This window comes from Rhipicephalus sanguineus, chromosome 3 (assembly GCF_013339695.2).
Source record: "Rhipicephalus sanguineus isolate Rsan-2018 chromosome 3, BIME_Rsan_1.4, whole genome shotgun sequence".
Lineage (NCBI taxonomy): Eukaryota > Metazoa > Arthropoda > Arachnida > Ixodida > Ixodidae > Rhipicephalus > Rhipicephalus sanguineus.
The window spans coordinates 141290463-141307852 of NC_051178.1; the positions used below are offsets into that span (position 1 = coordinate 141290463).

Below are 17390 nucleotides of genomic sequence, written 5' to 3' on the forward strand. Positions count from 1 at the left end.
AAGTGACATGAATGACAACCATGCCTGACGAGATCAATATTCTTGAACACGGGGATGATGGAACACAAGTGATGTGCATGCATAACTTGATGACTTCACATAACATGAATTACCAGCAATACGTAACACGTCACGCGTGACATCACATTGCATGAATGACATGCATGATATGTCATAATATGCGTGACACTACAGGCACGATAATAATGACACGATGAAATTGCATAAATGTCACACCATGACATGCATTTCTATGAAATGAATGACATAGCTCGGCAATAAATTGAACTGTAATGTGGCATGCAGCACACGCATGAGCAATTCGCCATGATAACATTGAAGTACAATAACACGAAACATTAAAAGCGGCTTTTCTGCAGCAATTTGGAGCTCTACGTGATCGCGCTCGGGCAATTACAGCACAGCGGCACGTGGAATGTGGATACAGAACTCGGGCTTCCTTTAGAAGCTGTGTACTGCAATTACAATGCAGCTCAGTGTCCCTATATATCAGGGGTCTCAAACAAGCGGGCCGTGGGCCGCATGAGGTCCGCGGACCTTTCGGAAGCGGCCCGCCCGGCTGTGTTAGTCTCATATTTTTTTATGACTTCGTGACTAAAGCTTTGCGAGTTTGCTAAATGGTACTAGCATAATTTTCTCGCCTATTGCGAATAATAACGCTTTGTTCGGGTAACATACGCCGACGTGACAGGCCACAATCATTCTTTTCTTGTGAGGCACTCCTTGTGCTCACCACGCGTTGAAACAACCGTGGAACAGAAACTATATTTCAAAATCGGCGTCCGGAGTTCTCAATATCGGTATCGATATGCTGTTAGATTCCTGACGCCACAACCCCAAATGGCGACGTTAGGTGACCTTCTGTTTAGACTGGGCCCCCACCCCCCTCCCCCTCTTCTTCCGCTTCAACCTTTTTTCGCTGTTCCGGCCTTTGCGGAACTGAAGTTCGAAAAGCTCGGGACTGCGGCCCGGTAGCTGGGGTGAGTTTGAGACGCCTGCTATATATGGATCACTTAAAGGAGCCAACAAAACTTGCATGAAGGCTTCCTAACGTAGCTAATATTTTGAAGCAGATGCGATGCGCTGATCGAACGTAGTTCTTCACTTTTCAAGCTACAGGAGAGCGGAAACCACCAGCGTTTGAATGAGGATAATTAAAACCGAGAGAAAACTGATGTAGCAATTTACTCCAATTCAGTGTCATTGACAAGTTTTCTGCTGCGAAGTGCGTAACGAGATAAAACCGTCGGATACCCATTCCGATGTGTTTGACTCCGCAGATATTAATGAATGCTTGGTGTACCCGCACATCTGCCCCAACGGAGCGTGCGAGAACCTAAAAGGAAGCTACCGCTGCATATGCAACCCAGGATATCAAGTCGACAGCACAGGGAAGAACTGCGAAGGTAAGTGCGCATCGTAACATTTCTTTTATTGCGATAGCAATTATATGGACAGTCTCGGCTGATTTTTGCCGTCGCCGCCGTCATGCACCGTATATGTATATGTGTATATATATACAAAATATATATATATATATATAGAAAAAGCCACAATGAAAAATAATTCAGAAATACTTTCCGACGCGCGGAATCGAACGGCCGACCTCTCGCTCCGACCGCGCGGCGTTAGACGCTAAAAGTGGGGGACAGACGGGTCCGATTTTCCATGCGATCCGACGGCCGACGCCGCGGTGGGGGAGAGGGAATGGTGGCTGTACGATGCTATGAAAGGTACACCATTCCGGTTTCCCCTCCGCCGTGTCGGACGTCGAATCGCATGAAAAATCGTACCGTCTGTCTCGCCCTTAAGCCACGGAGAGTAGCGTCTCTCAGCATGCTAACGGCGAGCTATTTATATACACCATTTACTTCAACGTGCTTTCTTACTCACCAGCGAGATGGCGCGATGTGCGCGCTGGGCGCTGGGCGCGCTTTAAAGGTCTTCGTTCCGCTCCTGCGAACGCCGAGGCTCTTCGCCCTACAAGGCGTGGTCGCCTTCGTGCGCTTATCTCAAGGAAAGAAGGGGGCGGGCGGGGGGTGAAGCGGAGGGTTGTATCTCCTGTGCTTTCCCCGCGCTGTCCGCGCTGAAGTCACAGAGCGTACGAAGGTCACTTCGCTCGCGACAGCGCCGCGTTTGCGAAAGGAGCGCGCTGTTCAAAAAGAAAAAAAAGTAACAACTGCGACATTTAGTTCCCTGTGTGTACCTCTTCGTTCGTTTCGTGCGTCTGCTTTATGTTTCAGCAGTGCGCTTCAAGTATCGAGCTGTGACGCATGATAGTTCGCCGCTCGTGCCTGTGTGCGTTCTTTTCGTGCGTCCTTTGGGCTCGAGCGACAGCGCTGGAAATTTCGAGCTGCTTCCGTTCTTCGCGCTAGCATTCCAATTTGTTGCTATCGCATTCATTGCTTCGCCGTTACGGCGAAACTGCGACTTTTTTCCTTTCTATATGCGTCCTACTTTCCAGCAATTCTGAGACTACCGGCTACTGCACTGATAACTGTCGAAAGCTATTAAATTTTTACGACGTGCCCTTCGTACTCTGATGACCCTCGGGGTATGACGGAATACCGTCTGGTCGGAATGTTCCGGTCGTTTTAAGACTCATCTGTGAGCCGGTACGTTGAGAGGCGCTGATTATTTTTGTGGTCGGCGTCCTGTTTTACTTATTCGTGACCTTCGCAGACATCAACGAGTGCAAGGTGAACTTGATGCTGTGCGAGAACTGGCCTGTGCCGAAATACTCCGGGCAGCCACCAGTGCACGTGCCCGACAGGGTACAGACACAACACGCACACCAGCGCCTGCGAAGGTGAGCTCTAGTTTCCTGCGCGCCCTTCCCTTTAACACGATAGTGCTAAGGCGTACGTGTTGCCCGATACGCTGTAAAAAAATCTTCCGGGTGCACGAAACCAGTTCATGCGAGTAATTCCCGGTATGAGGTATGTTTCTAATTAGTATTGTTTAGTACTCCAGGGCAACATATGACAAACGAGAGGACTGCTTATATATGCAAGAAAACCTCCGTAAGCTGCCTCGCACGTTTTTTTACGCGAGCGAAAATTGCGAAAATTATGGATGTGTAGTTCATCCCTATCGAGGATGCGTTATAAAACATAAACATTAGCTAAGAAGAAAGCCCTAATAGCCTCATCAGACGCTGGCCTTCAAAAACGCGACATGTGGTGCAGAAACTCAGGTGACCTTAATAAAATAACAGACAATAAAAGTCAGGGTTTGAGCCGAATAAAAACCAGGTACGTTATGTGGCAGTCGAGTATTCTACCACACAGTCACGCCAGTGTTTGAAACAGCTTTGTAACCAGAACCTACACAGACATGTCGGGCAAGCATTCCCGTTAACAGATGCAATACTGCGTGGCAGAAGCGCTCGGCATGAAAAAACGCTTTGCTCGGTATCTTTACCACTTTGTTCCTTCAGGTGAATACATCTAATTAAACACGTCGAAACAGTACGATGGCGGTCTGCAGCTTCGGAACTGGTATGCTCATGAAAGAGCGCTACGGTTACATTGTGGTTTGCTTTACTTTTACGTGTCCCTACTGCTTCTTCGTTCGGCCACACGAGCGGTGGTGACGTCGCAACATGCTACTTCAGCGTCACACTTGAAGCCCGCAAGTGCTGCGCAGTAGCGACCTCTTGACGTTGTATAGGTGGTCAACAAGACGTCTGGACACGGCAGTTCTATCTCTTGTAGCGCGAGATACACAACCGCAACCCAGATGCAAACCAACTCAAAGCATGCTTCACTGTATAGTATATCTTTATGCGGAGAAGCCATCTAAAAAACAAGGCGGAAACTGATGGTATTATATTGATTATATTTATGTGGGAAGCACAAGAAATGGCGCTTCATCAGGTGTAATGGTTCCGGGGCTTACTTTTAGGAACTCAGTGGTGTGCATGAGGGCAGAGGTGCAATCGGGAATGGATATAAATCAAAGGACTGTGAGACGCCTCGCGTTGGGTGCTCACGGGAAGACGACAAATGAGGCTGTAATGGGCGATATGGGATGGACAGGTTTTGAGGCGAGGGAGGCTCAGAGCAAAATAAGGTTCGAAGAAAGGCTAAGGAATATGAAGGAGAGTAGATGGGCAGAGAAGGTGTTCCGTTATTTGTGTAGGAAGAGCGTGGACACACAGTGGAGAAAAAGAACTAGGAGGCTCACTAGTAAATATACGGCTGGTAGTGTAAGCAATATGTCAACAAAGAGCGTTAAGCGAAAAGTCAGAGAGGCGGAGAGGATTTACTGGACGGCAGCTATGGAGAAAAAACCGGCTTTGAGTAACTACCGAAAGGGCAAAAATGAAATAAGGAAGGAGGCATTTTACGATAATTCAAGGGGAAGCACTTTACTGTTTGAAGCGAGATCGGGTTGCCTTAGAACGGGTAGTTGTAAAGCGAGATTCAGTAAAGAAGAACAATGCACGTGCTGCGGGGAAGATAAGGAAACGGCGGTGCATGTTCTGATTGAATGTGGAGATATCCACCCAGGTGTACGTTTGGGCACGAGCCTACATGATACCTTGGGTTTTAGAGACAATGGAAAGCTGAACACACCCGCGATTGAAATAAGTAAGAGACGGTTAGAGTATTGGTGGCAGAAAATTAGAGAGAAAGAACAAAAATAAATATTGGAAAAAAAATAAGGACATTCTGCCGTAAAGAGCAGAGAACTGGGCTGAAAATTTAAGCTTTTCTTTCTGGAGTAAGATAGTTTTAATTGAATTAGAGACACTAGGCCAACACTAAGAAAAAGAAGAGTAAATGGTTTTTATTTTGTCGAGCCATGGTGGCACACTTGTCACCGCCCCGTTATAGAGGGGACGCTCATAGCATCCATCCATCCATCCATCCAAAGCTTTCGCTGTGCCTGTATTTAAGGTCAAGGCTATCTGTAAGTGATAATTATTGAGAATATAAAGGAAATAGGTGTATTTAAATTATTTATACAGCCGCTATTGGTTACATTAGACCATTTTGATAAGTGTGAAGCTAGCTTTCCTGCGATGCACTTAGCCCAAATAATGGCGGCTTGTCACTTAGTGGAAACAGCGTGTTCAAACGCAGTTTGATTGCGCTGTGATGCGGAAAATGTAGACTCGGCTCTCTTGACATAAACACGCATAATAGACAAACCCCAGCACGTGCAACCAGGACCTCGTCTCCACTCTAAGCAAAACAGGCGCCGCCATTAGTTGGGCGAATATGCACCACAGGGAAGCGTACTTCAGGCAATGAAAAAGGTCTATAGGGGCGTTGCTTGGGTTAAAAACACCAATTATGTTCATTCAGTATATACATAGTTTTTTTTTAATCTCCGCTTACTTCGCTGTACGTCAGTCATCACAATAGCATCGGGGTTCATAGAGTGGTTACCTTTCTTGAGCAGCGCAAGCTCCCATCATCATTTTTCTAGCACGTAAACCGCCGAGATTAGTGTTCCGCACGACCTTGCGGGCCTCAAGATGAAGGGACGCTGTCTAGGGGCACGCAGACATTTCGACCACGTGATTTCCAGATGTAGACGAGTGCCTGAGCTCCGGCAAGGACGTCTGTGTGGGCGGCACGTGTGTCAACACGCCGGGAAGTTACCGCTGCGATTGTCCGCCAGGCACGACGCTGGACGCATCCAGACACGTCTGCATAGGTGAGGATGACCGCTGACATCGTTCGCCCAACTAGCGCTTTGGCCTGTCGATCTGGCAACCGTTAGCAAAGCGAGGTATTGGGCTCGTTGGTTTTGCATGATTAAAGAACTGCGCCACAGTTACAGGGACAAGAAATGTTAGGGAGGACACACTTCTGTCTACTTCGTAACGTGTGCCTTCCCTAACTTCTTTTGTCCCCTTAACTGTAGGGCAGTTATTTAATCTGGCAACCATGTTTTCTCATGCCCCTCCTTCCCCGTTATTCCGCGTTGATGAGTGAGTAGCCTATAGCTATATCCAGCGAAGCCGATATCCCAGTAAAATGTTTGCCTGCATTTATCTAAGCAACACCAGTGTGCTTATCAATCGCAACTTACGAACACGATGCCTTCCTTTACTCCTTTTCCCTAGATTATTTAACGAAGGTGCGATGCACAGTTCAAAGAATTAGACCACCGTATTTGTTCGTGTACTACCAGCAAAGGTTCGCATTGGCTAAGGTTCGCTATTGTTTGCTAAATAATAGATAATGTCGGCTAGAGTTTGATATATCTGGCTAAGTGACAGTTAACATTGGCCAATGTTTTCATAATATGGCTTAACAGCAACATTGAGAACAGCAACATTGTTTAAATTCAATCTCAGACGAAAGATTTAGTTGTCCTTAGTAGAGGATACGCGCGTGTAAAGATACGCCTATGATTTTTTAGTTGTCTATGCTATCCTAATAAATTGGCGCGAAGACCTTCCGAGAGTGCCCCAACTGCACCAACTCCCAAGATGTTTAGCCGTGAAAGTTGCCTTTATGCAGGTAAGATGTTTTTGCCCAGCTTTTTATTACTGAACTTCTTAGCTCTAGTGGAAAGGTCTGGTTCACGCGCTCACACTTCGTTTCCTCCACTTTTGTGTTAGACAACCGGCGAGGCCAGTGCTGGCTCGTGGTCAGGAACGGCCAGTGCGAGAATGACGTCAAGAGAAGGACCATGCTTCGCTCCGAATGCTGCAACTCGATGGGCCAAGCCTGGGGGAGCCCCTGCCAGCTTTGTACGACAGAAAGAGGTGAAAGCGCTTGCCACCAACTCACTCCTGTGCTATTGTGCGCTCCTACACTAAAGGCTACAGTGCGTGCATACTTAAATCGCTTTAGGGTGGCGAGCGTGAGCTGAGGCAGGGTGATCCGCTTCTAATGCGCTATGAGCAACTGGGTGATGACCAGCTATTTTCCCCGCTGAATGCAAAGACACTTGCTCTTGACACTAAAGTCCTTCCACAAGGTGGATCATCGCAGGCGTTGTAGCAACAGGCTTTAAATGACCCCAAATATTAACTGTGACGTTTTTTAATTACGTGTTTGTATTGGCGGAAAACATGTCTTGTGTTAAAGAAAGAGCAATGACAGGTTATTACTTAATATTAGCTATGTTATCATTATTGTTTTTCTTATTTGTAGATTGTTCTACAGCACGACGTTCTGATATTTTTTGCGCATCGAGGTCCCTCTTGTTGAGCCATAAATGTGTACAGTGGTTGTACTTCATTTTTGACGAGCTGTACTTTGCCATAAAGAACAATAGTTACAGGTCAGTCGCATTAGGTCCGAGTGACGTCACACGAAGTTACTTCGTCAATGCGGAGGTAACGTCGTCTTCCGACTTTCACCGTATGGTCGTCTTCTGAAAGATTAAACCTATACCTTCAGCTGATGTGACCTCTGTGTTGTTTCATAAACGTGGTATCTCACTCGAAGTACAGAACAGGGAAAGAAACGTTACGAAATTTTCCAGATCCGCACAAGTGTCCCCGTGGCCAAGCATCCATCGATGGAATCACATGCACAGGTCAGTGACGGTGCCATTTTGATATTACACTCGAACGTTAAGTTTCAACTCCTTGCCGCTGCATTCCAAGAGGTACGCGCTGCTCACGCTACACGGCCAGTGCTGATGCATGGCATGGCATGGCAAGAACTTTATTATGGTCCAGAACAACTAGGGCCCGAGGGCATGCATAGCCCCCAGGCTAAGTCGGTGGCTCCGCCCACGTAGGCAACGGTAGGCCAAAGGCTTTCCCGATACATATGTGCCATAAACAAAAGAGCGACATTTTTTTTTGAAAGCGTGAAAATGGGATGAAGACTTTTTATTAGTCTTGGTGTAATCTTACAGCGAAGATATCAAAGCCACGGGACCACTTCCTCAAGCTCACGACGGCGTATGCGTATGCCTGTGTCACGGGTGCATTTTAAAATACGATTTCAGATAACGACTATTAAAAATGTGGACAACTTTTTGGCTTCGTGAACAGAGATTTCCTATTGGTTGAAATACCAAGAGAGCATTGGTTCTAGTGATCACTCTAAGTGCAGACATGAGACACAGATATCGCACAATCATTACTGCTACTTACGCTTCGTCATCCTCATATCACGTGTTCATGTTCGGTCCTCCATTAATTGTTTTATTGCGATAGAAATTATATGGACACTTTCGGTGGTTTTGCGCGTCACCCGTCATGTCCAGGATATGTATATGTATGTATACATAATTAAAGCACAAAGAAAATAAATCAGAAAAAAATTTCCGAAGCGCGCCACCGGGATTCAACCAGCGACCCCTCGCTTCGCAGCACGCTGCTTTAAACAAATCGGATACCACCACCGGCTGCTTTAGCATAACAACGGGCGATCTATTTGTATACACCATTTAACGCTAAGCGCACGCAGAGCCTCGGAGGTGCTTCCGTGTGTGTCGTATCACTCGCGAGATTACCCGCAGGGCGTGCTTTAAAGCAACGCTCCTACAGTTTTCTTCAGTTTGGAAAAGCTGCCGTTGAGACCGCACACTAACATGTCGCCAATTTACTGTACCCACTGATTGCTGTGGAAACGCCGAGTAAACATGCGTCGAACGCCACCGGCGCGGCAGGAAACGCGAGGGGTCACTCCACGCCAGCACTTTTAAAGAAAATGGTGGGATTTAACGCGCTGCTCAGGCCTCAGCTGTTAGTTTGCGCTGTCCCGATCCTGTGCGTTCGTTTCGAGTGTTCTTCTTGTGTTTGAGGCGCGCTTCAAGTGTCCTGTGGCGATTTGCGTGTGTGTGTTCTTTTCGTCAGTCCTTTGCGCTCGAGCGGCGCGTGTCGAGATGCTTGCCGTTCTTCGTGTGACATCTTTTGTTGCCGCATTCAATTCGCCGTTGCGGCGAAACTGTGACTTTTTTTAAATTCCACTAACGAGTGCACTGTATCCCTGTAGGGGAGGTGGCTTGCGTACTAGTCCTGCCCCCCTGGCCTCAATCACATTCGTTCTATCTTCCGTGTCCTTTTTAGTCAAAGCCCATGAATATACGTATATCCTGTAAGTGCACCTACTTGGCGAAGAGAGCTGAAACTGCCGTTGCCCCAGAGCACTCGGTCAGTTTGTCGTTATGATGCTTCATGGTTTTTATTGCGGATGACTCTTCAATCTTCTAACTCTACAACGGCGTAACGAGGTCGGTCTACGAAAGGAACCAGGAATAAGTGTGTGTTGATGGGAACTACCTCGCTATACGCTCTAACCGAACTTAAGTCATACAGCACCTACTTATTTAGTTCGTTCGCGACCTCAAGCAAAGGACATTAGAGCAGCTAAGAAACGACTACGCCAAAAAACCTTTCTCACTTCTGTTCTGGACCCGCCACAGTGATATAGTGGTCGCGGTACTCGAGTGCAGATCCTGAGGTCGCGGGATCTATCACCGGCCGATGAAGGCGAAATGCTAGAGGCCCGTGTACCTACATTTAGGTGCACGTTAAAGAACCCCGTTGGCCGAAATTTTCGGAGCCCTCCACTACGGCGTCCCTCACAGTAACATCGTGATTTCGGGACGGAAAACCCCAGCAACTATTAGTCATATTCACTTCTCTTCTTACAGCACACGTCCGCGTACTGCTCGCAATTTTTCTGCTTCTTGCACGATTGAAAAGTCTGAGACTGAACGAACGTTTGCCCTGTGTTTCCTTGCTCAGACTTGCGAGAAGAGGTCTGCTACGCGTCGTTCAAGGATGGTCGCTGCTCTCAAGGCATGTACGGACTCTTCTCGAGGGCCTTTTGCTGCTGTACGCTAGGCAAAGCCTGGGGACACGCATGCGAGGCATGTCCGCGACCCGGAACTGGTAAGCTCCTATGCGCTATAGAAGAGTCGGTTGCCTGGACCACCATGGTCTGGGCAGTCTGCGAGGCTTTCTTAAGCTCATGATTTCTTGTTGCGCTTCGGATTACGAGACGAGGACGAGACAGGGACTACAGGACAGGTGGTGCGCAAAAGCCAAAATCTATTTTGGCTTTCGCGTTTGCGCACAAAAAAAAGAAAAAAAAGCCAGAATCTAATTTCTTATGCCAGAATCTAGGCACCTGTGTACCGACATCACGGAGCGATTGATTCGCAAGCTTTCTTTTTCATTGGTCGGCTGGATTCGGCTAATGATATGCCCAGCATAATGATTGGCTGAAACTTCCTTTCACGAACAATTATAGCTTAAGACGTTTTCGTGAAGACATGTCCTGTTCGATTCGCAGCAATGGCTGCGAATCGAACATATTCGCTGCCATTGCGAAAGGTCTATATTACGAATAATGTTGTCGTCACCACTAGATTCAGCTGTAATTACTGCATCTCACTGCATAGTTACTGTCACTGCTTTAACACAAAGCTACCTTCTTAAAGGGACACTAAAGAGCAAAACGATTTTTCATGTAATAGTAAACTACTCTTTCACGATACCAAAAACACCACGCTTGCCGCGAGAAGACTCGTCGGTAGGCGAGAAAATGCGCAAAAAGAAAATGTGGGTGGCGACGCGGCGACGCCACCTAGAAGTTTCCGCAGCATTCGCCATGACGTCACATATTTTGACGGCGCCTACTAGCAACGTTACTAGTAACGTTGCCTACTAGGGCATACGTAGTTCCTAATCGGTAAAAATGAAATACATTGTCCTCGCAGGGGGTCATAGACTTAGCGTACCAAGTCTGAGGAAATTTTGTTGGGCGAATGGCGCCTAAATACGATAAATACACTTTGAAATCGGTCACATCACGCGCGGAGATTTCGGCGCGAAATTCAAAAATGAAACTTTGAACTTGATTTGCTCCTCTAATAATGAACCTATGATGGCGAAATTAACGACATTATAGTTCTCAGAGTACAATTTATCAATCTAAATTGATTCATTGTTTCTCTTCAGTGTCCCTTTAACCCTTTAGAGCAGCTGCCCTTCAGCTTCATCTCCTAAAAAAAAGTGAATAATTGTTTGTTTGTTCTTGACGGATATAGCGAAACTTCCAGTAACTAGAAAAATGAGTGAAACACGTGATTTTAGAGAGAGGGAGAGGGAGTTATGAATATTAACTCTAAATATGCAAGATGTACGTTATCCACCAAAATGGGCTGCATCATTTCTCGAAGGCAGCATCCACCGACTACAGTTCAGCATCTACTGACAAGTGCTCATTTGTGCCTGTTCTCTTTATCCTCCAGAGGCCTATCGCGAGCTGTGTCCCAAAGGAGCTGGTTATGTCACAATGGGAACCGATACATTCATAGGTATGATTACTGGGTCGATTTCTCAGGCCATATTTTCAGGTATGATTACTGGGTCAAGAGGCGAGAAAGAGCACGTACGCTGTTCCCGCTCGCACTCTCACAAGCATGCACACGGATGTCAAGTGAAAGTTAAAAAAAAAGACACAGAACTAGTCTTGCTTGCTCCAGAACTCGATATTCGAAGAGCTACCACCCATTAAAGGGGCCCTGCAACACTTTTTGAGCATTTTCAGAAAACGCTGCCGATCGGTAGTCGAGGCTCCGAGAACACGCGAGCCAAACATTATAGCGCTGCACGCGGCCTGGAATTTACAAATTAATTCTCAAAGTCAGCTAACCATCGCTCTCTCTTCTCCCTACGAATGATGCCATATACCCAAATTACCGCGCCATATACCCAAAGTCACCGCCATTGGCTGATTTGAGCATTTTGAGCGGAATAGTTACCGTGGTCACCGAGGGATGCCACCACGTGCCCGTGCGCACGCTCGCGATCACACTGAAAGTCAACCGCGCGTTGAAAGTGCTCAAGGTCATGACGCACGCTGACGAAGGGCTGCATCTTCTTGCCCCTTGTCACCTCCCCTCCCTGCGTAGCTTTCAGTACGCTCGCCGGTACGAGAGGAGAGAGAAAGCGCTTGAAGCGTGCGACAAATCCATGTAACTCCGCTCGTACTTGACGGATTCTAAATATTTTTGCGGCATGTGATTCGTGAAGCGTCATGCGCTAATAGTGAGACTATTCCATTATAACTCGGAAAAGTGTTGCGGGGCCCCTTTAAAACATGTATGAATTTTACAGGCGTTAACGTTGAATTTTGACATAAACGAACACGTCCGCAACAGTGGTACAGTGGTTGCGGTGTTCAGCTGCTGACCCGAAGGTAGCGGGTTCGATCCCGGCCGCGGCGGTCGCATTTCGATGGAGGCGAAATGCTAGAGGCCCGTGTTCTGTGCGATGTCAGTGCATGTTAAAGAACACCAGGTAGTCGAAATTTCCGGATCCCTCCATTACGCCGTGACTCATAATCATATCGTGGTTTTTGTACGTCAAACCCCACAAATCGTTATTATAAACCAGACTTGTTCGCGTTACAGAAAATAAGTAACCAATTACAATTACTTCCTTCAAAATGTAATTGATTACAACGATCAATTACAGCCCCAGAAAAGTAACTGCGCAATTATAGAGATGTAATTGATTACTTTTACGTTACTTTCCTTCAAAATTTTATTGCCTTAACACAATAACAAAACTTTACTCAAATTACAACGAAGTACCGCGGCTTGCATGGTAGACAGAAGGCTGGAGGCTTGCGTGAAGGCTGAGAAGCGTACTGCGACTTTTTGTGATATAGTGTTACACGTTGTTAACTTTCAACAGAAGTTGTTCTTTAAAGTTGTCGTCGCTTTAAGAGGTCAGCTGCTACACTGAACACTCTCTCAATAGATGCTCTGAAGGGAAGAGCGGTATTAAAACGTGGGAACACCTCGCGCACCAGCTCGTAGTTGCGTAGTGATTCGACGCTAGTGTTCATGTCCTGTATGAAGCGTCGCGCTTCGCCTTTGCTGGCGCTCGGGCAAGGCGTTGCAGGTAAGGCGAAGGAAAAGGTGAAAAAAATAGGCTCTGTAGGAACCAACCGCCTGACAGGAAGGGGCGTCCACACAGAGCGGTCCCATATTCATCAAGCTGTAACTAGAAGACTAGTTACAGCTTGATTAAAAAGAAAAGTAATTGATTACTTGTACTCAATTACAAGAAAATGTAATTGAATTACCCAGAAAGGTAGTTTCCAAAAAGTCATCGATTACATTACAAAACTGCAAGAAAGTGCAATTGATTACTCATAACGCGTTACAACAAACTCTGTTAAAAACGGGCCTAAAACCTAAACTTGCATTAAAACTTCTGCAGCAGGAGAAAAGAAGTGTCGGAAAGAAAATCGTATTAATGGCAAACAAGCGAATAGCTGGAAGCCACCATCACGGCTTTGCAATTACAGAAGTGAACGAGTGCCACCACTTTCCCGGATTGTGCCGGAATGGCCGTTGCCAGAACACCATCGGTAGCTTCAGCTGCGACTGCACCAAGGGCTTCGCGATCGACCAAGAAGGCATCAACTGCACGGGTGAGTGGATGTTCGACGCTATGGTCATCGAATAAACGGTAGTGCGAGCTATGACACACGCTTTAAAGGGCGCGCCTCGTCTTGGGGGAAGGCAGTGCGCAAGCAGAAACGGATTTTTTGAGAAAAAATTTCAGGAGTTCTTGCCTCGGGAGAATGGGGGCAAGCGAAGCTTTGCGCCTGCGTGGCTAACGTACTACTTTTCTTCCTTTCTTTTTTTCTCATTGCGAAATGCTCCCTCTATAACTGTTTCCTTCCTCCATACCGGCAATTGGACCTTCATCCACGTGCTTAGCAGCGCAACACTCAGTTGCTACAGGCAAGAAAGACGGTCATGCGTTCATATCCCGGAAACAATGAAATGCGGCAACGGGAAACGACAAGTCCCCTCTAAAAAGATCAGATTTCCATATCAGAAACGGCCGATCGCCGACAAGCCGACGATCGAGAGAGCATCACAGTGGGCACAGTTGGAGGCTATTAACCGTGATGCCATGCGCACAATAACAGCGTTACCCCGCATCACCCCGATACCGACTTTACAGGAGCATGCCCAGCTTAACATAATTGCAGAGCTAATTTCGCAAAGGGAAAAAGCGCGTGAAATAAAAAAAAAAAAGCAACTTGTCCCGGTTGTTGCTGCGTTGCATGCTCACTTTCAACGCGGGTCTCGCATTGACAACCAGTCCGATACAATGCCTTCCTGGGAATTCACCACCATCACATCTAATAAGACAACCAAGTTATGGCGCAGCGATAAATCAGGTATTATTGACGAACGCTCTATCGTCGAGCATCATGCGCTAATACCTGCAAAGTTATACAGATGCTGCCATCCTACAAGACGGCGGAAGGACATCATTCCTAAGTGCCACGCATAATTTCATCAGTGGTCACCAGCATTATCGATCTATGGAAGCCAGTCCTCTTGTAATGGAACTTCAAGCCATTCATGGCGCAGTGCAGGATGTCACCTCTAAGCTGCCTACAATTCCAAGCTGCCTACAGTGCAGGATGTCACCTCAAAGCTGCCCTACCGTAATACAGCCACTTGCGTCAGAGTACACTGGATTCAAGGCCATGCTGCGAACCCTCACAATATTGCTGCTGACCAGCAGGCACACTGCCCTCCTAATACAGACATCCCATCTATTCCCCTCCCACCTCAACCCCTAAATACACTCCGTGCCCATAAAAATGTTCTCCCGTAGGATACACGCGCTCTTATCCCACCGTGTGTCTGCTCTCTCCCCCTTCACCTTACTAGGGCGGAGGAAGTCGTGCTTAGGAGGCTTCGGGCAGGGTGGCCCTTACCCCGGCTGTTATCTCAACGTGGAACTGGTCGCATTTACCAGTGGGTGCTACGTGCCCGTACTGTTCTGTTTCGGTGATGCAAGCAGATGCATACCACCTTATATGGACATGCCAAGGGTTACAGTCGGAACGCTTCCGTCATCTCCTGCAAGCTGGCCTTCGCTACAGTGACACAAACAATTATGACCGATGGATACATGACAACACATTCCACAAGACACTTCTTCACTTCATACACAACACCGGCCTAACGGCGCACATTTAATACAAATATACAAACAAATATTATGCCTTAAGGGCAAGTCTATGTCGCAAATAGAAAAAAAAGAGAGCATCAATTATTAGAACACGGCGTATACAAATACTCATTTGGTCGGCGCATCTTCGAGGGCCGCTTTTCTGCCACGCTCGCAGGCGCCAGGTGGTTTTTTTTTTTTTTTTGCGTACGACGATGAAATCTGCGGTGAGTTATAAAAGCTTCGCCTAAAAGTCAGTTTCCACTTAGCGGTAAATGCGAGAGGAGAAATGCGCTAGCGTTACGTCGGGTATGGGGCACCGGCGGTGTCGAGCAATTCTAGAGCGTAGGAGAGATCAAATGCGGCGCCAGTGGTGGTGCAGGCATCGCGTCTGGATAGTGAAGGCGCGAGAAGAAGCCGAGAGCAAACCGCCGGCGTTGTGAAAACGGGCCGAGAGCGGCAGCACGCTGGCTTGCACGCGTGACATTCCTAAAGGCGTTCTATTCTGCCCGATGCCCTAAAGACGACGCCATAGGCATCCTATGGCGTGGTGGTTAGGGGCACCGGACTTCAGTACTAGAAGCTTAGAGTTCAAATCCAGTCGCCAGAACGATTGTGTTTATAATAACGCGATAGCGTTAAAGAGCTCGTTTCGCAGAAATTCCGGTGTCGGCGTCGTTGCTTGTGAGCGAAAAATCATCTTGTCCGTGACCGAAAAATCGAGAAACATGCAAATAAAATAAACAATAAAAAATATTCGGCTCAAGTGAGAATTGAACACAGGCCGTCTGCGTGGCAAGCAGGTGTTCTACCACAGAGCACGCTATTGCTTGAAACTGCTTCGGAATAAAAACACTATATGAATGTCCTGTAGTGGAAGGGAGTCTCCTTAACGCATGTAATATTACGTGGCAGAAGCGTAGAATCGCGCCAGGCGTCAAAACATGTGAATTGCGCAACGAGTCGGTGTTTTAAAGGCCCACCCATTACAAAGCGCTCAGACATATGTAATCATCATCAGCTGCAAAAGCATCAACAAAGTGAGCAGCTGCGTAGGTTCGCGTGTTGCCTTACGGACGCGTAGTGGGCCTTCGCTGATTCGCAAAAGGAATAATTATGGCGTAGTGGCACTCAACAACTGTACTTGCAGTAGGCATTCCAGGATAGTTTGAAACGGCCAATGTTACGCGCACAGTCGTTCGTTTCCTTACGGCACGGTTGAGGCATGCACCGAGAACCGAAGTTAGGCTAGCAGTTGAGAAGGCGATGCGCACGGTGCCCGATTACGCTATCCCGTTTTACCCTTGAAGGCGAAGCTCAAGCGTCCTCCAAGTTTTTTTGTTTATTTATTTACTTAGGAGTAGCACGTCAATGCCATTTCTCTTTCCTTATTAATTTACCCTATCCGTACACCCCCATGATCGCCTAAAACAGTGCATCAAACAACGGACGATCGCATAACATGGGCATACAAGCGCCGACTTCCAACTCATCGGCGCATATCGGATTCAGATCGACTTAACCGACTTTTCCGAGCTGACGGTGCTATTGCTTACACAATTTAAGTACGAAGGCTGTGGTTAACTATTGCCAGTGTTGTAAATGGTCTAGCCGTCAAAGAGGGTCCGAAAAGAAGCGAAGAGCTGCGGCGTTCACTGATGATATAACGGTTAAATGATCAGGAAGTACATATCCTGGTTTTCCCAATCCACCACGATAATACGCTTTTTTTATATGTAACAGCAGAGATCGCAGTCTCTGCAGCTGCTTCTCTCTATTCAAGATGAGTTCTGACGATGGGTCTCCTGTTTTTTTTTAATATTTTTTAACCTGTGGCGCAGATATCGATGAGTGCAGCATTACCCACGGAATCTGCCCCAACGGCACGTGCAAGAACACACCCGGGTCGTTTCTCTGCGAGTGCAACGACGGCTTCGAGGGCTTCATGAACAATCAGGACTGCCGCGGTGAGTACCTCCTTTATCTAAACAGAGCGTCTTTTACTTTGCATCAATCACACTAAAGGGAATTCTACGCTTTGCCCAACTCGAGTATTCTATTATGTATGTATGAGCAAACTATCAAATATTAAGTCTCTATTACAAGAGTAGCTGCAATAACAACACTTACGAATGTAAGTATATCTTCTTCACGATGGCGGCAGTTAGCGTCATTAAGGGGTTAGACATTTTTCTCGTTTTAGTTATACTATTAATTTATATGTTCCCCTAATATTGATATTGGCCCACCAATGGAGTGGGGCACGTGTTGTAATCATCATTCACGATATTGCACCCGATACCAAATTTCATCTGCACGCTTTGCGTATGCCTGTACATGATGCTTTCATTATACGGATACTAACCGTCTTACAGTTATTGAATACTTCCGATTGATGAACATTGTGGGCAGTCGTGTCGCCTATTACTGTTAGCACTTC

General features: G+C 46.9%; 1 protein-coding gene across 1 annotated transcript in view; it reads left to right on the forward strand.

Moving 5' to 3' along the window:
• Positions 1–17390, forward strand: part of LOC119387301 (fibrillin-2-like) — a 126455-nt gene that overhangs the window by 36322 nt on the left and 72743 nt on the right. Inside the window, 10 exon segments of the mRNA XM_049414154.1 lie at positions 1302–1427; positions 2704–2744; positions 2746–2830; positions 5563–5691; positions 6605–6751; positions 7477–7530; positions 9689–9844; positions 11209–11274; positions 13278–13403; positions 16792–16917. Of these exon segments, the coding sequence (XP_049270111.1) occupies positions 1302–1427; positions 2704–2744; positions 2746–2830; positions 5563–5691; positions 6605–6751; positions 7477–7530; positions 9689–9844; positions 11209–11274; positions 13278–13403; positions 16792–16917 (1056 nt within the window).